The sequence below is a fragment of the Channa argus genome, chromosome 13 (genome assembly GCF_033026475.1).
Source record: "Channa argus isolate prfri chromosome 13, Channa argus male v1.0, whole genome shotgun sequence".
Classification (NCBI taxonomy): Eukaryota; Metazoa; Chordata; class Actinopteri; order Anabantiformes; family Channidae; genus Channa; species Channa argus.
Genome location: NC_090209.1, coordinates 6,017,396 through 6,037,425, shown reverse-complemented (window position 1 = coordinate 6,037,425; position 20,030 = coordinate 6,017,396). Strand labels below are relative to the sequence as shown.

The 20,030-nt window shown below is 40.7% G+C and overlaps 3 protein-coding genes across 3 annotated transcripts; 2 read left to right on the top strand and 1 right to left on the bottom strand.

The window, feature by feature from the left end:
• Positions 1-4,052: 4,052 nt before the first annotated feature.
• Positions 4,053-5,620, bottom strand: cebpb (CCAAT enhancer binding protein beta). Its single transcript, XM_067526586.1, has one exon. The coding sequence runs from the start codon at positions 5,401-5,403 to the stop codon at positions 4,519-4,521; it is 885 nt and encodes a 294-aa protein (XP_067382687.1). The 5' UTR covers positions 5,404-5,620; the 3' UTR covers positions 4,053-4,518.
• A 2,272-nt stretch (positions 5,621-7,892) lies between these two features.
• On the top strand, positions 7,893-13,722 carry peds1 (plasmanylethanolamine desaturase 1). Its single transcript, XM_067526587.1, has 6 exons — positions 7,893-8,107; positions 9,032-9,151; positions 9,306-9,397; positions 9,633-9,777; positions 9,897-10,109; positions 10,194-13,722. The coding sequence occupies exons 1-6, from the start codon at positions 7,945-7,947 to the stop codon at positions 10,313-10,315; spliced, it is 855 nt and encodes a 284-aa protein (XP_067382688.1). The 5' UTR covers positions 7,893-7,944; the 3' UTR covers positions 10,316-13,722.
• A 614-nt stretch (positions 13,723-14,336) lies between these two features.
• Positions 14,337-18,153, top strand: LOC137139399 (ubiquitin-conjugating enzyme E2 variant 1-like). The gene is made up of 4 exons (XM_067526588.1): positions 14,337-14,483; positions 15,521-15,669; positions 16,448-16,573; positions 17,135-18,153. The coding sequence occupies exons 1-4, from the start codon at positions 14,462-14,464 to the stop codon at positions 17,282-17,284; spliced, it is 447 nt and encodes a 148-aa protein (XP_067382689.1). The 5' UTR covers positions 14,337-14,461; the 3' UTR covers positions 17,285-18,153.
• Positions 18,154-20,030: the final 1,877 nt, after the last annotated feature.

Here is a 20,030-nt window from a genome sequence, read left to right as displayed (position 1 = left end):
CACAAAGCATCATTTACACCTTGACATTAACTGCGTGTATTGAAATAAACATGTCTTACATACAAAATTGCTCTAATAATTGAGCCAACACTTCTTTTGCAAGGATGGCCTAGTGTTACACAAGATCTGGGCAGTGATACTTGCTGCGCAGTGACCGCAAGTCACTTCTGCACGTCAGTTTTGTGTTTTCACAGTCATCTAACGCCAAATTAGAGAAGTGAACAAAGATGTTGAAATTTTGGTTCACTTCAAGACAGATCATGTTCTGGTCCGTTTACCGTAGCTCATGCGCCCTGGCTTCCCGTTACAACCCATGGTCCGGATATCCGATGTTCCTTTCACTTAGAGGAGGAACTGTAATTAAACGAGCAAAATCACAGAGTTAAATTTGCCGACATCTAGAAATCACTTTTCGAAAAATCACCTTTTGCCTCGAGTTAACGAGGTTCCAAATGGTAAATAGTCTTTTCTTCAAAGTCTACTTGTGGGCATCTGGGGCAGTACAATGGTGGACTGGTTAACATTGCTACCTCACAGTTAGAAGCTCCCTTGTTTGAAACCACCTGCCACCTGTGGCCTTTCTGGGTGGAGTTTGCATGTACTCCATGTGTTTGCGTGGGTTTCTTCCGTGTGCTAAGGATTCCTCCCACCCATGGTTGTGCTGGCCCTGAGATAGACTAGTAACCTGTCCAGGGTGTACCCTACCTCTTGCCCGTTGACAGCTGGAATAGGCTCCAGCATCCCACAAGCCTGAACAGGAAAAGTGGTTATAGATAATGGATGGGTGGATGGATGGATGTGTGTCCTACATGACTCTATCATCAACTGTAAATCATTACAACTGTGTAAATTTGGGGTTATATTATAATAGACATAAGTCAGTCTATTTAATGAAAGACATGAAAGGAAAAAAAACGTTTACAAATTCAAATAGAATGGTCCTAAAATGAAAGCGCCTCTTGCTTTTCATTAGATAATAATTATAACTTTTAGAAATAGTAATTACAATGGGCAGTTAAAAAGTAATCAACTTAATTTTATCTGGTTTTAGCTAAAATGCATGTGTGACTTCCTTTTAGTCAGCAAAAACAATTTCAAGAAATAATGTGCAAAAAACACATAAATAGAAAACAGAACAAGACCCAGAATAGAATCTTGAGGTAATCCGCTGCTTAACTGTGGTCTGATCAATATAGGAAAACAAAGAACAAGAGGTTAAATGATTTTGTTAACAGATAAATGATCAGTTAAATAATAATGACCTTGTTTTGTCAACCAATCCCAAATTCTTCAATAATTGCATTCTACTACAATCATACTACTACAGGTACTGTCTGTGTCACTAACATGTACTGTGTCATATTCCTCTCTGCCACAGCACTCCATTGTTGTTGTATATCAAAAATCCACCAATACAATTATGTCCTTGTTGACATGTGCCTTATTATTAGAAACATGAACACTAAAATGTATTTCAGCTTAATTTGATTAAATTTCTGTATTTATAGCCTCCTTTTACACACTTCAGAAGAATCTAAGAGTTTTGGGGCTACGTGCTACAGACACAGTATGGACGTAAAAACTTATTAAAAGATGGACTAATAAACTAATGGTTTTTGAACATTTTCATGTATTCACTGTTGCTTTGTCATTGGTTTGATGACAAAGCTGAATGTGATTGTCATAGTCACATTGTTGTGTTCAGCATTTTTGTTATTTTAAATCACCATACAGCCCTATGACTACCATATGAGTCTATCCCAGCTTTCAGTGGGCAGGAGGCAAAGTACAGCTTGGACAGGTCTATCCCAAACAAAAATTCAGACTTACATTCACACCTAGGAGCAACATTAGAATGGCCAAAGTCATATTACCCTTATGAATATGGGCTGCAAAGAGGTGGAGTTTACCACAGAATTACCAGAATACCTCTGTCACACAGGTCACTCAGGTTAATCACATACTGTCAGCTCAGACACCAACACCCTAAACCACTAAACGTGGATAAAAAAAACAATAGAAGGCATAATTTGGGAAAAAAATCTGAAAATGCCTTGTAGGCAAAGTGTTTTAAGGAACAAGCAACTGCTATTAAACGTCAAAAAAATACTACATGAATCATAGGTACAAAAAAAATTCTTCCATTTCACAACAGCTGGTACACAGTGGACACAATATCAGGTGTGTGTGTCTGCGTATGTGTGTTTGTATTGCTTTATCAGAGGAGTTTTTAGGACGCCTCTGGAGCAGTTATGATGCAACCAGGAGTTTACGGACAGACACTGCCCATTGACGGTAAAATGTGGAAAGGAGGCTGGGCTAAACTTTGAAGAAAAGAGGTCATCCTGTGTGGGAATTTCCCTCTCTCTCTTCAGCATGTGAGCAAGGAGCAGGGATGGACTATGTGGGGCTCCAACAGGAAACATGGGGTCATTGAAGAAAAAATGCCTAGAATGTTTGAATGAATCTTTGCCAACACTTAGCGGCTACGACAGCAGCAGAGCCGAATGTCTCGTGAAAACATGTAGTATTGGATGTAACTCAGTTTCACTTTACATCAAACATTCCTCTCTGTGTGTGATTGTATTATAAACAGTTACAACTCTTCTAGAAACCTTTAAAAATGGCCATTTCTAGCCGCCACAGTTTGTAGCCTGTGGGGCTTGAAGCCAGGCCACAACTGCTTCTGCTATTGTCATGCACATGGAGGATAACAATGTCTTATTTAAATTTGGGTGTAGCACACTTCAAGTGGTGATGTGTTGGAAAGGGGAGGATATTGCACAACATTTAAAAGTTAAACTGTTCATCATTGAGTGTGTTGAAACAGGCATTGTGTTCAAAATGTCATTTCTCAAAACAGCATTACACTGTATTTAGTGACTATAACACGGCTTTTCAGCAGGTCTAGTAAATGTGTCCTCTCTTGAAAAACTTGCAGAGGTGGTTTTTCTTCTTCTATGCTGTTTGAAGTGAGAGCTGGAAAACATTCCCCACCCTGAATTGTCACGGATCACTTATAAATACAACTGCGGTCCATTTTTTTCATGTTCTCTGTCTGGAGCTTGCTTGCTAATGACAGATAAGTTTCAAATTGAGCACACATGCAGTCTGCAGGGCTTGGTAAATTCCAGCACAAACCAATTGTCAACTTATCTGTCCTGCGTGGTGTAACCTACTTTGTCACTCCCAGTTCAACTTCTACATTTTTTGCTGTGCATTTTCCACTTGAGCATTAAAGAAGGTTTAAGCAGGATTATTCCTCTCTGGTCTGCAGTGACTCCCAGCCAGCTCTTGGCTGTTGAAGCATGACCTGAGGTGGTGTGAGGAGGTTAGTTGCTCATTAATTTCCATGCAACCTTGAACCCCTCTCTTGGCTAGTGGACCCAGCAGACTATTGACAGAGCTGTGTGCTAAAGATAAAACTAACATTTGTGTGCTGGGTGCAGTGCGACTGACTCTTTTTGGTTTCTTTTCTTTTTCTTTTTTGCTGCTCTCAGCAGTATCGTTTCAGCATGAATTGGTTGGATGTATTTCAGTATCTGAGGACTTTGGTGTCAAATCATTAAGTAGACAGAAGAACAAAAATGGTGATGGCATGAAGCATTACCCTGTGATAGTGTGCAAAGCCCTTTTCTTGGTTTTGAGCAATTACCTCTCCCCTCCTTTGTCGTAAATTAAAAAGAAATCAAGAATCAATTGTTATGTACCCAGCTGAGGAGGTTTCTACACCATTACACCAGATGAAAATTTATGCTTTACAAATACAATAAATGACAGTGAATTTTGATGGCGGTGGTTTGTTGCATCATTAACATGTTTTGTTGCTTCACTCAGTTGCTGAAAAAGGAACAAATTCCTACAGTGTGTTGTGTCAATTTTGATTTACTGTTGAGCCAGTTTTTAAGCGGCAACATACAGTAACTGACATACAGTATAATGCAGTCTGACTATCATAAAAATGAATGTTTAAGACAAGCATTACACCACCACGTCTGTCTGAACCAATGTCTTCTTGAAAAGGTGAAAAAAAGAAGAAATTACAAACGAAATTGTTTAACCAAAGTATAAATCTGTTTTATTCAATAAAATATCAAGTACAATTAAAGCATTTCACCTTTTAATATTAAATAATTAGACTTATTTCATTCATTGCCAATACTGTTACAAAGAGTTGCATCATTTCACTGCAGCACAACTCTTCCCTTGACAACCACTGCTCCAGATACACAAAATGTAGAAATTCACTCGCATGTATGTAAAACCTGCACAGAAATACTGCATACATCGAAATTACATCTGAGAATAAAGCTAAGGTGACATGTGAAGAATCGTGAATGATTGCGCAATCCATGCACCCACTTCTTAAGTCCCATTCAAAGTGTCCTTGTAAACTGGTGGTCGCTGTCTTCACCTTTGAAGTGTACCGTTTTCAACCCTTGCCCAGTGGTTCGCCACCTTCGGCTCTAAAGTCCATCAATGGTCGGACAAGCAACTTAGAGATCCTGGCGGAGGTTTCTAACATTGTCCGGTGGCCGAGAGCAGGTTGCGCAGGGTGGCCAGCTCTCTGGACAGCTGCTCCACACGCTTTTGTAAACGATCATTCTCTGCGGCCAGTTCCAGCACTTTATGTTGAGTCTCCAAGTTGCGCAGTTTGGCTTTGTCCCTGCTCTTCCTCACAGCGAGGTTGTTCCTCTCCCTCCTCATCCTGTACTCTTCACTGTCCTTGTCCAGGCGCTTCTTTGCTTTCCCGCTGGACGATTTGCCACTGTGTGACGGAGACCTGCTTTTACCTGACGGGGCAGGTGTACCGGGCGGGCTGGAGCAAGTCGAGGACGCAGTAGAGATGTTTCCAAGACTGCCGCTGGTGGATTGGTAATGCAGGTACCTCATGTCAAACCCAGAAGACCCGTTCTCCATCTTTGCGTCTTCCTGGCTGTCGTCTCTCTCAGCCGCAGCAGCAGCAGCAGCAGCTCTGTAGCGGGTCTCGAGTTCAGGGCTGAGTACGCTATCTACACGGGTCTCCTGCAGCCCAGTGTAACTCAACGCGTAGGGCTCCCTGGGGTCCCTCAAGTTGTCGCACTGGCTCGCCTCCAGCTCGTTCAACAGCGAGTAGTTCTTGTAGTTCTGTAAAGCTGCAATTCTCTTGATCTTGTTCTCCGCTAGGAAATCTGAGAAAACGTCCCCCTGCTGCTGCTGAAGTGTCTGCGCCCCCAGCTGCGGACAGTGCACAGCTGAATCCAGGTAAACACTGAAGTCTATCGCTCTCTCCCGCTCTTCAATGCCCAGCTCCGTCATCGAGTCGCCGAGCCTCCAGTAAGAGCCGCCGCTGATGGGACTGATAATGCTGTCTCTACCGTGGATAGCAAAGCTGCCCTCGTCGTAGAAGCCGGCCACTTCCATGGATCTTAACACCCGCCGGATTGCAGGAGCATGGAGGGCTGAGATCAGACGCCCAAAGTGGTTTTGGTTCAGTTGCCTCAGTTGTGAAATGCCTCAAGTGAAGGAATGTAGTGACTTTTAAATCCCACTGTGTCACTGCCTGTGACAGCCTGCAATACAAATTACCGCGAGGAGACTGTGCTCATGGATCGGCAGGAATTGACAGGTCTTCCTGTCTCCGGGGGTTTTATTACAAGCGAGGGGCGGGGTCTAGCTGGGCAGGTGCGAGGAGCCAACCGGACGACCTGTGCTGCTTTAAGAGGACCTTTTACGCATTCAACTATTTGTGCGCAGAAAGCTGATCTGATCCGTGTGTGTGTGTCTGTGTTTGTGTTAGCGTTTGGTTTGGGGCCAGTTCAACCTTTGTGGCTTCAAATATATTTTCCCTTAAAGGAAAGCGAAACAACTATTATCAAAATACAAACTAAAAAAACCCGGTAAACCTCATAGACCTAACCCAGAGTACCGAACGACATGGAAATCAGAATTTGTTTACAACACGCCTTTACAGTCACTGCCTATCGACTACAATGGAAAAATCTCACTCAGTAACAGCCTGTTTACAATTGTCTACGTTCATGCGTAATCACCTCACAGAAACAGCCCTGGACACATCTCCAGACAGCTGTTTCCCCACAGCTTTCATATACTAGTTTAAACCAGTCAGTGTGTGTTATTGTGTGGTTGAACTGTACGAGATGATACATCCACTCCAATGGCGTATAAGGGTCAGAGTGGGTGTAATGAGAAATTTAGTCAGCTTTATTCTGTTTTATGATTCAGGGAGGATTTCGATAACGGTCAGAAAACGCTATTTCACCGCACACGCTCCACGAACAAGTATCAATAACTGATCCCAGTGACTTGGCTCAGGTGCCAAAGCAGGTCTTGGTTTGTTTAACACATCAGCGAGTCCAAGGAGTAAGCGCACAATGTTCAAAACTCGACTGTCAGTGCTTGTTATTTACGAAGCAATGTGCCTAATGTTTTCAATGTGAGATCGCCATCTTGTGGTTCTCTACAAGTACATGTACACGAGCAAAAAGTCGACATAAATGCTGAGGTCATGATTATTCTCTCCATAAAATGTTTGCCAGCATTGTAGCCACAAAACACATGTCTTTAAAACGCCTCTTTCCTTTTCCAGAAACACATACTCCCCCTCTTTCCAAAGCAAATCCACAGGATATTCACAAGTTGATGGGATGTAACTCATTATTTGAAGTTTTACGAGCAATTACTGGGAACAAGCTAAGTTCTGTGACCAAAAACTTTACTGTTAGAGGGAATTAGAGCAAAAGAAAGAAAAACTGTTGTGCCACTACTGACCACTGTCACTTCCAAGTTTCACATCGGACTACACACACACACACACACACACACACACACACACACACACACACCACCTGGCCATAGAATTTCTACATAATAAACATCATAACACCTTGAGTCAATCTACAAAACATGGCCACAGGATAAGTTAACTTGACCTTTTGATCAAAGTAACATATTCTCCATAGGATGTAAACGTTCATTCCATTACTAGGGATTTTTCCCTTATTTGAGTATTGATACTTTATGCTACTTTATATGCACATTTTATGGAGTAAAATACTTTTCACTACTACGTTTTACTACTATTTTTTTAATGCTATGATTAAATTAATTAAAAATAACATACATTTACCATATTACCCTCAAGCTAAAAAATTAGAATGCTTTTGACAGTGTAATGTCTCATTAGCTGTAAGGGATGGATCATAAATGGGGCTGTGGTATTGTTGGTTTTGCGTATATGTGTGTGTTTGTGTGTGTGTAGTTTTAGTTCTCGTATAAAATCAAGATATTCCTGAACAAAGGCAACTGTACAAGACAAAATACAGTGCAACAGTATGAGAAGTAGAGGAGAATCATGAAGTCAACAAACTGACTTACTAGGCCCTACCTGTCAAAAATCCAAAACAAATGAACTGAGCAAGTTCATAAGTGAACCAGAACCACCATTTTATGAAATCTTTCCATGAACAAGGCTTTTTAGCGAGTTAAATAACTTTTATTTTGTAGGAGGAACACTTTGTTGATCTTTAACAGGTTTACGTAACTTCTTTCGTAATTTTTCTATTGGCAAGGAGGTGTAGTTTTTACAGCATCTTACCTGAACTTGTCACCCTTTCCATTGTTGAAGGTGAAGCATCACAACATCTGACAGGTGACAGATGGCGCTGTCACACCTGCTCTGCTGTTTACGTGTAGCATATCATGTACACAGCGGCAGCTCCACCTACTGCTCATCCAGGAGAACTCCTCAGGACGGGTGGGGTCAGGAAATGCGGTCTTTCCTCTCCCAACTCCCATTGGTCACTGAGCAGTCTGTGTAACATTTTCCGCCTTGTGGTTGGCTGCTGCGCACACCGACCTGCTCGTGATTGGTTAAAAACGTTACGTTGCCTGTGGTCTGAGAAGGTGACGAGTCTGTTGGTTCCGGATTCTGAGTAGCAAGGCATGAGGGGCTGGGCCCAAGGTGGAGAAATGGCGAGAATGGCTAACGAGAACGTACTGGAAGAGGAAACACAGTGCCCAGAGCCACAGGGACCGGGCCGGGGCACAGCCAGATGGGGCCCACAACATGCTGGCGCCCGTGAACTGGCCAATTTGTACTCGCCAGGTGAGTCGATATACTTCGCAGCCGCGTTTCTCGGGCTTGTTCGCCTTGTTCAAGCATCTGAGTTGTGTACCATAAAGAGATGCGTTACACATTTAGTAAGTAGGGAAGTAAAACAAACTTCGAAAACCACAAATAATAACAGCCGTTTGTCTTTAACTGCTATAATAATGGCCCCAGGCGATCGGTGACTGTTGTGTGTTGCTACAGTCACACTGTTGTTGTTACACAATACAAATTATGTGAGATTGGTAGAATTTGTGTTTGGGTCGCTGTTGTGACATTTGGAGCATCAGGCAGAGTTAGGAATAATCCACCGCTGCTGCTGCTGCTGCTTAAAGGTCAGAAGCTGCTGTGTAATCTTTCATAACACTGTTGTTGTTGTGTCAGTCCGGAGACTGTAACCCAGAGAGCAGTGCACAACCCAAATCTAAAGGTTAGAATAGTTTTGAGATCAAGGCCCTTTCAAAATTTTCAGTCCACCTACAATCATTCTTTTGATCAGTTTGAACTTGAACCCACAAAGCTAACAGCCTAAAGCCCATTATACAAAAACTTGATGCATTTTAATTTGTAAAACCTTACTAGTATAAGTGGATTATGAGACAATGGGCCCTTGAGAACAGACAGGTAAACCCCTCCCACATAGGTGCTGCAGACTGTGCCTTCAGTGTCTCCTTATGGTTGTTCTCTGTGTCATTGTAAAGGAACACTGCTTCCCTCAGTAGCATTTGATAAGTTTGCTAACCTTTGGACAGTTTAGTTTGGATCATATAATGTTACATTTAAGTTCAGGTGGAAACTGAATATAACTGCTAATCTTATCAGAAAAGTCATATTATCAAATCTCTCCTTATAGGGAGGAGCAGTAGCTTCCATGTGCTCTATTTGTACCAATGTGTCTGCATGTGTTTTTTTTTCTTAAAGGCAAAAGATGTCAAGAATGGATAAGTGTTATCCTCTGCTTCTCTCTCATGGCCTTCAATTTCATTTACCTCCTTGCCAATTTCCACCTGGGATATTCATGGTATATCCCTTTGGGCATTGGTAAGTCATCAGAAAGTTATAGAATGTTCTGTTAACGTGAGGTTAATTCTATTTTTGTATTCCTGAGAGGCCATCCAAATACTTTTTGACTGCTCTGTTTTTTACTAATTTACTTTTTTTTCTGTGCTACTTTCTTCTTCAAATGCATTTTCAGTGGCAGGAATACTCACCGCAGACTTTGCATCAGGACTTGTTCACTGGGGGGCTGATACGTGGGGAACAGTGGATCTACCCATCTTTGGAAAGGTAAGTTATCAACAAGTCACGTTCTCTTTATTCCATTTTCTAGAATCTCTGTTGGTAATCTAACTCCGTTTTGTGGCCAGCATTGTGGTGGAGTGGTTAGCCCTGCTGCCTCACAGCTCCAGTCCACTGCGATTCTGAACAGGATAAGCGGTTACAAAGAACCATAATCAGTTTTGAATTTTCACTGGGCCTTTCCTTTTTTTCACCGTGCTGTATTGTCCAATCTGTTCTGCAGGCCTTTATACGGCCATTCAGAGAACACCACATCGATCCCACAGCTATCACTCGTCACGACTTCATTGAGACCAATGGTGACAACTGCATGCTGACCATAGTTCCTCTAGCAAACATGGCCTTCAACTTCATCGTCCTCTCCCCTGGTGAGTTTAGTATCAAACCGAACCTGACATTTTCTTTTATGTGAAAAAGCTCTAAAATTACTCAGTTAAAGGCAAATGTCTTCCTCTTTCACCTTTTTTCTGTCTTCTTTTAATTGCAGCGGAGATTTATCATATCTACCCCTGGTATTGCTACTTGTTTGCGCTTGCGATCTTTGTGACCCTAACCAACCAGATTCACAAGTGGTCACACACGTACTTTGGCCTGCCTCGTTGGGTGGTGTTCCTACAGGACTGCCACATCATCCTTCCCCGCAAGCACCACCGCATCCATCATGTCTCTCCTCATGAGACATACTTCTGCATCACTACAGGTTTTTATTTTCGTTTTGTTTGTTTGTTTGTTTTTACCTATGTGGAATATTTGTTTTGAAATTCATTGAGTGTTGTCTTATCAGGTTGGTTAAACTACCCTCTGGAGAAGCTGGGGTTCTGGAGAAACCTGGAGGATCTCATTCAAGGTGTGACAGGAGAGAAGCCTAGAGCGGACGACCTGAAATGGGCTCAGAAAGTCACATAATGCTGCAGACTAACTGCACCCTACCTCAGAAGACGCTGGCTCCGTCCAGGCTTCTCATCCCTTTTGTTTGCCTCACTTACAATGTAGTCCACAGAAAGAAAAACGAATAGTTTCTGATGCCATAGCTTTAAGTCTTGCACAGTTTGTCTTTATTTTTCTTTTCAAGAGAAGGGCTTTAGTAATGGATTTTTATGTTCTTTACTCACTTAAGGAGATTTCAAATTGCAATGTATCCTTAACACTTTAATGTCTAACACAACTCATCAATTGTCTTTGAGTTGACTTACCAAGACTTTTGCTAGGAAGGCGTGGTCAAGTACATTAATTTTAAATTGCTTCTCAAGGAGAAGAACAGATGAACAATTCCACAAAGCATACTTGAAAGCACGATCATATTTTATTTCTCTTCTCCAGGGCCACAATTGCTCATTTAGAGTGTGGAATAATATTATATGATTATATTTAGTCCTGCTTTTATTTTCCCTAAGCAGTCTTTTACATCTACACTGTATCAAAGGTCAACTTGATGTAGCATTAATAACATTGGATTTAGGCCACAGTCAGATGGATTTGGGCGATAGGATTTTAGGATGCTTTACCAATGTTGATAGAAGAACAAAATGGTGAAATACTGTTACATTTGTTTGTTTCTTTTTGCACATTTGGGTTCAGTTGAACACTTTGGGATTGTGTCTTAGAGAAGAGGTAATGACAAGAACTGTTTTTTTTTTTTTTAAATGACTAAGTAGTGCCCATTGTTGCTTATAGTAACATGCTACCAATCAAGACAGCCATATTTAATAGTTTACGTGTGGTCAATAGTTACAGCAGAGTCAACGCTACTTTAAAGCCACCAGGATGCTAAATGGTAGGTTTGAGTGCCCTGAAGACAGACTTCAAAATGAACAAACCAAAAAAGAATAATTAAAAAAACAAATAGAAGAAAAACTTGTATTGCTTGTCAAATCCCAAGCTGTTATTTTGATTGGATGTTATTTGGCCACTAAAACAATTTGAAAACTGCAGCCAATGTTGACACTAAACCAGTGGAAAACCTTGCCACATGTGTGTTTGATGCTCTTGCCTGCTAAGTTGGTCTGACAATTTGCAGATTTTCGTGTGTTTTTGAAAATCATTTTTGACAGTTTTGTAGAAAAGCAGCACATGCAGTTTTGTCAAGCTGCCTTACACTCAGAGATGCAGTACTTCACTCTTGTTTTATTTATTTTTTTTGGTATTTGCAGCACTTTGTGACGGTGTTGCTGTTGCAATGGAGATTCTGTCGTTCTGGGAATTGTGTCTCAGCTAATCAGACACAAATACTCCAGAGTTATGTGCCAACTGTATGTAACATTGCGTTCACCCCCCCACATATTGCTGTTTGTCTGTATTGAGGGAGGGGCTGTGAGTTTCAGAGTGTAACATTCCCTTTGAGCAGTGCTTCCACAGTGCACCGTCTTGGCAACTGTGACAAACAATTGTGGTGATGTTCCAAGGGCTTTAGTAAAAGCTGATGATCCCGGAATTTCTTTACTCCTGTAGATGAGATTATATAATTGGCTAAAAGTTTTTTATTTTTTATTTTTTAGTCAGTCATTTGTCTGAAGTGTGTTGTACAGCAAGTAACTATGCATTGTCATAAGAGGCCCTCAAATATACCTCTTAATTCATCTTAATTAAGTTGAAATGCCTTTCTTTTTCTAGTTATTTACACATTTGGAGTGGGGAAAACTCTAGTCAAAACGCTTCATAAACTGCATGACATAATTACGTTTAGTAATTAAGATGTCACACAGACACAAGAATGCTTGCATGCATACAGCATTTTGACTTGTGCAAGCAATACAATGGGTCACCAGCTTTCTTTTGTGTAAAGCCAACACTTACTGGGGGGCGTGTGCTCACTCCAGATGACATTAATTGTACTGCTTTCGACACCTGAGCCTGAACTTTGACCAAATGGTCCCACGTTTGAACTACCCAAATGTTATCATTCCAAGAAAATCCTGGAAGAGGGTTTAGGGGTTGAAATGGGGAGGGGCTAACCTATTCAGTTGGGTTGACCAGGAAGAAGGCTTTTTACTAATTACTATGCTTGTGGTATTCTAGTTAAAGTAAGCAATTATAGTAATAGTTATTTCTGAAGCCAAAATGATGCTTTATTTTATTGATATTCCACTTTTAAATCCTTAATGCTTGATAATATCAAATTATTTATCATAGGTCAAGAGAAGTACCACAGTTTGCATAGTACATGCAAAGTATTTTGAGAAGCAGTTTTGTGAGTAGCAGATAGTGTAATGAAGGCTGGTAAAAGGATTCTTACTTGTCACTGCATACAAGTTTAAGGCCTGCATATAGGTATTATTAGTACAAGTAATAGGCCAAATATTGTTTAAGCAATGCTAATTGCAGTCAGTAGACACATTAGACAGGAGCTCAGTACATTGTTTTTGCAATGATATACAAGGAAGGAAATGTACAAGGATTTCAAGGAAATCTACTACCAATAGGACAACAGCAAAGAATAATTGTTAGGTCAGGTAATGTCCTGGCATAATTAATTTAGTTTATTAATTTTTAAAAACTGAAGGCCTTGCTTGAAAAAAACCTATGATTAAGTGAAAGCAACCCATATTGTGGCTTAGAGACAGATTTGTCCTAACTGCTGTTTCTGTTCATGATTGAAAGTCTGGTGGTTTTGGCGCAATGACTTATTCCTCATCCTTATTGATCAGCTGATCTCAGGATTGTTGTTAGGGTAATTTAAGTAGTTCATAATAAATGTATAAAGTTATGGCATTTATCTTTAACAGATAAGTTGATAAGATCCCTCATTTTCATGAGATTGTATTGTATGAACAATTACTAAATGCTTTATAGCTTATATCAATACAGTCAACTTACCTTCTTGTTATTGGGGTAAATTGTGTGTTTTGTTTTTCTGCTTGGAAACATTGGGCCTTTGTCAACAGCTTTTAAAGGGCACTTTGTGACAGTGTGTGGTTAACTTAATATTTTCCAACCCAAAACAATTGGGGGAAACCAAATGGACTTAGCGAGATGGGCAGTGGTTGGTATGTTTGACATGCTTTGTTAACATTGCTTCTGTGATGATCCCTTGATTCTTTTTATTAAATAGCCTTCTCCTCTCCCTAAATGATTTACTATAAATGTTGCCAGCGATATTGGAAAACAAGTGAAATCAATCTCAATTTGCCGTTCATTTGCCTCTCACTTCTTCTGAGTTAAGACCTAGATGGATGTTGGTGGTTAAATATGCTGGTGGTGATGGAGTTTTAAATATCAGAATAACGCCTTGATGCCTTTTTGTTGTCTTCTAGGGAGACTTACAATGTATATATTAAACTGTATTTATAAATAAATTAAATAAATTGTAATTACTACTTCTGTTTTTGCTCATCTGTTTTTTTTCTTGGCCTTTGTAGCAGCTACATACATAAAATGTGTTTATTATTTATCCTTACTGTCTTCTGATTTTTACTTTTTGGGTGGTAGTTGTGGTGGGGTGCACCACAATAATTAATGCGCTGGCATTGGTCAGGCCAATTTCAAGATTAAGGCTCGATTACAGTCAACTTGTCCAATTTAAACAAACAACAAAAACCAAAAACTACAACCAACATTTTATCAATCTAGCCATCTGCCATTATGTGTCTACTTTACTCCAAACTTATATTTTAAAACGTTATTTCTACAGTAATTTGGAGCATCAGTATTTTGTATGTGGGATTAAAAAAATCAACTCATGAGTCATGTGTAGCATGTTTATAACAATGTTAATAGCAATCAAGTTGTATTTCACATAGTGTAAAAATGTGGCTCAATAGTGGGTTTTAATAGCGTTAATTATTAATTTCTTTGTTTTTTGCACAACAAAGGAATTTTGTTGTTTAACATATCAGACTTTGGCTGCACAGACAATACGTGTTAGTATAATAAATCCAATAATTGTTAAGGGATTTAATGATGGTATGGAAATGTACACAATACAATAATTTATCACCGGTAGTCAGCTTGCAGGGAACAACAAAGGAGCGATGCTTTGCGTGTCTTTCACGCGCACGCACCGTTGCTGGCTACAATGACAAAGGTACGGGCGCGCTCCCGCTGTGTAGCGACAAGATGGCGGTCGCCGCCGGATCAGGTAAATGTTCGGGAGAAATAAATCACTGTGAGACGCTGTCTGTAAATAATCGGCTCAGTTAATTTTCTATGTGGAGCTTTCAGTTTTCGTAATGATGGAGATTATTAAGGGACGCATCTGCTTTATGAAAAGTATATGCTAACGCAGTGCTAGAGTCGCTGAAGAGAATGAATAGGAAGCGATGCTGTTAGCTAAGCTGGAACTAAACGTAAGTTAGATAAAAAGCACGCAATGCCGTATGACTACTTTAGCATTTCTTATCGTTTCATAGCCGTGCAATTTTTTTTTACCAACATTGGACAATATATTTTGACAGAGTGGCCTCTTGGCTCTAATTTAATAATGTGGTTTAGCATGGCAACAGTGCACATCTCACGCTATTGAGGTACAGCTCCACCACCCTAACGTCCAGGTAATGTTCGCTCTTCGCGACAAAAAAAAAAAAAAGATTGGCTCTGAAAACGGATGTGTAATAAACCACCTCGTTGGCTTAAAATGACATGGATAAACGTAGGAACGTCAACATTCAGCCTTCGTGCATGGTTTAACTTGGGCTGTTTAACATCAACAATGACGATACGTTTTCTGAGAGATTTATACCTGCTCATCAAGAAAACATGTCTGTGTTGGGTCCAGTTAGGACACTGGAGATACCGGTAAACTGAGCTTAACTGCTGCACCAGCTGGCAGCGGCACTGTTAGTGTTTGCATGGATCAGTTAACAGTGCAGCGCCACTGCAGAGGCCACATGATGCAACACCACTGAAGCCAGATGCTAACGTTAAATTAGACTCGAGCATCTACCTTTATCAAAGGGAAGGTGACAGCGGGTCAGCTAAGGCGTTTATTTGCCTGTCAGGGTGTGTGTGTGTCTGAGTGAGTCACCCCACTACCGGCTCATACTTTAATAAATGCAAGTCATTGCTCTAGCAAATGGACAGGTTGAGCAGCTTTGTCGTACCAAAATCCACTAGTGGAGTTGGAAACGTGCATGTGAGAGCCTAACAGTCTTGCTTTCATGTGTTTTCCACAAATAGGCGTTAAAGTTCCTCGCAATTTCCGGCTCCTGGAGGAGCTGGAGGAAGGTCAGAAAGGCGTGGGAGATGGAACAGTAAGCTGGGGTCTGGAGGATGACGAGGACATGACCTTAACGCGATGGAGAGGGGTGATCCTCGGCCCTCCTCGGGTGAGCCGTGCATGATTTAACCGCCATGTAACCATGAGGTCTCAGAGTTGATGTCTATTCTCTCCGTGGACGGAGGGAAGCACTAACTTTTACACTAGATGTAAACTGCTCTAAATGAGTGGGTCAGTTAAGCAAGGAAAATCTAAAAGCTGAGGTGATTGGGGTGGTTCTCAGCCTCAGTCCTTAACAATTAGGTGCATTAGGTGTGTTCAGTCAGTTAAAAGCTGTAGGATACCATAATAGATCATGAAGGTGGAGTAGGAGAAGACAAAGTAAAGTAGTATCTTCCCCCTTTTGATTAACTGAACGCACCTGATCTGGGTAATCTGCAGTGGGGAGGGAAGGGATAGTTGGGGAAAACAAGCACGGGAAGCGTCAAGACCACAATTTAAAACCACTGGGATAGAGTGCAAAGAATGATACTACATCAAGTGAATTTGGGGCAACAGCGCAGTAAAACACCGTACAAAGATGTAGTAAGATATCAAAAAATTAACGGCACATGAGAAAACTGAGCACAGTGCAGCACCACTGCAGCTCAAATCCATAATGTAGAACTTGAGCTCATCTGGGAACACTGTATGTTTGACTACTATTATGTCAGCTGGTCCAGTCAGTTTGTGCTCTCCCAGTTTAAATTAACACACTTTCTATTCAACTCTATAAAAATATAGTAAAATTTAACCTGGATTGTGTTGAATACACTGAACATTGCGGGTCATTTGTTTATGTTCATTGTGCTGTTCACTCAGTTCTTCCTATTTGTCTCTGTCCACAGACCAGCTATGAAAACAGGATGTACAATCTGAAGGTTGAATGTGGGCCAGGCTACCCAGAGTCACCACCATTTGTCAGATTTGTGACCAAGATAAACTTGAATGGCGTGCACAACTCCAATGGTGTGGTATGTAAATCTTTTACACCAGTTGTTTTTCAAGGTTGACTTCCCAAATTTGCATGCCTCAGCTGTAAGCAGCATTTTTAAAATGCGGATGATCTTTATCCTGTTCTTGCTACGTTGATAACATTTGGGGAAATGACAGCAGTTGACTTTTGGTGTGAAACATCAAAGTTTGTCTAAAGAGAAAATGACTTTGCTCAACAGGAATATATTATTTTGGACTATGTGCATGCAGCACAAATTATGCTAACACATTACAGTGGAATTTATCCAAAAAATACTAAAGGTGACCAAAATAATTCTCCCTGAAAATTCTAAATGCTCAAATCTATCTGCAGCTAATAGACAATCATTTTGTATATTCTGGCACGAAGCAAAAGTCTATGTTGCGTTTGATATATCAGGCCACCTTTACAATAGCGCTTAAGCCTAGATCATTTTTTTCAAATGCAGCAGCACCTGTCCTGCTCCAGTTTTCCTAGTGTGCAGCAAAATGGGTGCCGTTATGAGTTACACAGGATTCACTGTTTTCTCACGTCTTTTCTCACTTGTTCTGTCCTGCAGGTTGACATGCATGCAGTGACTGCACTGGCCAAGTGGCAGAACTCCTACAGTATCCGGATGGTGCTGCTGGAGCTGCGACGGCTCATGACATGCAAGGAAAACATGAAGCTTCCTCAACCACCTGAGGGCCAGATTTACACCAACTGCTAATTTTGCCCATCTTTCTTTCCTTCTCCTTTTTTACCCCAACTCCTCTGTTTTGCTTTCATCCTCATCCCTCTCTATCATGTGACATGCCACCTCCTGCCAACACCTTGGCTGAGCACACACAAAGCCGAAGCCTAGTATATAAAAACACATGCAGAAATATATATACACACATTTACACACACACACACACACACACACACACACTGCGCATTCATGAAAGTCATTCCAGGCCCCCTCCCCCTCCTCCTCCCATCAATGGAGCTCTGGGTGGACTTGATGTGACAAGGTAGATGGAGTCCTCAGTCTACACCAGATATGATCATTCAAATACTGTACATCTTACTAATCTTTTTTTTTTTTTTTATTATTTGTTAAAATGCAGATTGTACAATAACATAATCTTAATGAGTGTACCTCTCTGTGTCGCTTTTTTGTAACACTGAAAACAGCTTCTTAACATAATTGAACATAGTTCACTAAACATGTTTGCTGTTAGCCATGAGATAATCTTCCCTAAAGGTGTACATATGAAACCTCCATATCCAAAACACATTCTTGGCAATTAGTGTTAAATATGTCTTGTCATGTGGCCAGATGTCTGATAAAATATTTTCTTCCTGCTGTGTAAGAACTGTCTCTAGTCAACTGTATTTATCTGAACTTATAGTACCATAGTATGCAAACCTGCTGTCAGTCTGCGAAAGTCCCAGTTAAACCACGCTTGAAAATAGAAGTGAAATCAGCTACCTCTTTTGATCCTGTGTAATGTCAGGAGTCATCTGACTTGTGAAACTCTGTGCTACTTGATGTGACAATTTGTTTTCCCTTCTCCACTTCCTTCATAAATTTTATCTGATGCTTTTCGTGCACTCGTGTCATAGATCACTATGTGCTAGTGCTTATGGTTGCACGTGAACTTTTATATGAAGATCACCAGCTTTTGTTTTTAAACCCAGACTCGGGACCGGGACCGAGGTGGCTCTTCAGGGCCACATCTGATGGGAAGGGATTCGAACTGTTGGCCTTCTGCATCCCAACTCAGTGCTTTACCGCTGAGTATATACCGTGTTATTATACAGGAGTTCTGAACCCTAGAACTCAGGGCCCACTGCCGTCCTAGTTTTCCAACTTGCACACTACTAATTACGTAGACCAGCTTCTGTTTGAACGAACATACCTGTAGTACTGCGTCTTGAGGGCCAAGGTTGAAAGGTCCTGCCCTAATAGTTAGAGCAGAAGTGCATTGCAAACACCTAAAGAGTCAGTTTAACAATATTGGAAATACATGTATTCACATTATTGCAGAGTTAAATGAGAAGGCTGATATACATGGCTATAACATCACTTGATATGTCAATCATTTCTTAACTCAAAATATGGTAAAAAGTACAATATATTCAAATGTAGTGGGGTCGAAGTGTAATGTAGAATAAAACTGAATTACTCAAAAAAAAAAATAACTACAGTACTTGGGTAAATATACTTAGTAGTTGTTGAAAACGTTTCACTATTGCTTAAAAGATCAGTTTTACCACCTCGTACCTGTTGGTATTATACAGTCTTCTTCCCTTTCATTTTACAATAATTACTCATTGATGGATCAAAGAAAAGTTAAAGTTGGAAGTGGAACACTCTAGCAAACAGTTCACTATTTCCACATTCAACATCGAATTTAAAGTGATGTCTGTATCCACTCGATAGATGGATGTTCATTACGGCCACTAGGTCTCTATCAAAGTGTGTTATTGATTTCTATATACTTTTGAGGAAAATGTCTGGACAGAACAGACATAGTCGGGAGGTAATTCCCTAAGCAGTCATATATACTCAGCTGTCCCTGGGCAAGAGGTGGGAGGTGCGATACACTGGACAAGTTACCAGTCAGACTGACAGAGAACCAGGCAACTGTTAACACGCCTACTGGTGCAAGTACACTCCACTATATTCTCGAGGGAAATATTGTACTTCTTAACTATATTATGGATGACTGTGGCTCGGGGTAGAGCAGTCGTACAGCAATCCCAGGGTTGTTGGTTTGATTCCAAACTCCTCGTGTCATATGTTAAAACGTCCTTGTGCAAGACCCTAAAGACAAAGTTAGTTGCTCCTGGTGAGTGCAGGTTAGCTGTACAGCAGAGTGTGTGAATGTGCGTGTGATTGTGAAGTGGTGAAGTGCGTTGGGTACTAATAAGGTAGGAAAGTGGTATATAAGTGTAGACTACTGTTATTTTAGAGCTTACGCTAAAGTTTTACATGTAATAAATGAAAACTGAACCAATGAGGTGCAAATGGAACACTCCCCATAAAGCCTAAATAAACCCTTGAGGCATATGTGGGTCTTATCTTATTATTGCAGTGCTAAATATCACCAATGTCCTATCACAGCACTTTGTTCTAAATAAACCAAACGTAGATCTCATAATTAGGTTTTTTAAAAGTTACAGGAAAGGAAACTAGTTAGAGGAGTATGGGAAAACACAGATGGCATTAAAAATAGTAAATGTTTATCTAAAACGCCCAAAGGGTTCAAGTGAAAAGCAGAACTGAGAACATATGCTAGCAGTGAGACAAAAGTGAGAAGTGAAGACATGGACACCTGCTTCTCAGAGCAGAAACCCAGCAACACCAGATCATGCACCCAGTTGGCAGTAATGTTAGTTTTCATAATCATTGAGAGTTGTTGATATTGGTTTCACTGCAAAACTGGGAAACAGAGTTAATGCAGTAAAATGATACCCATGCTACT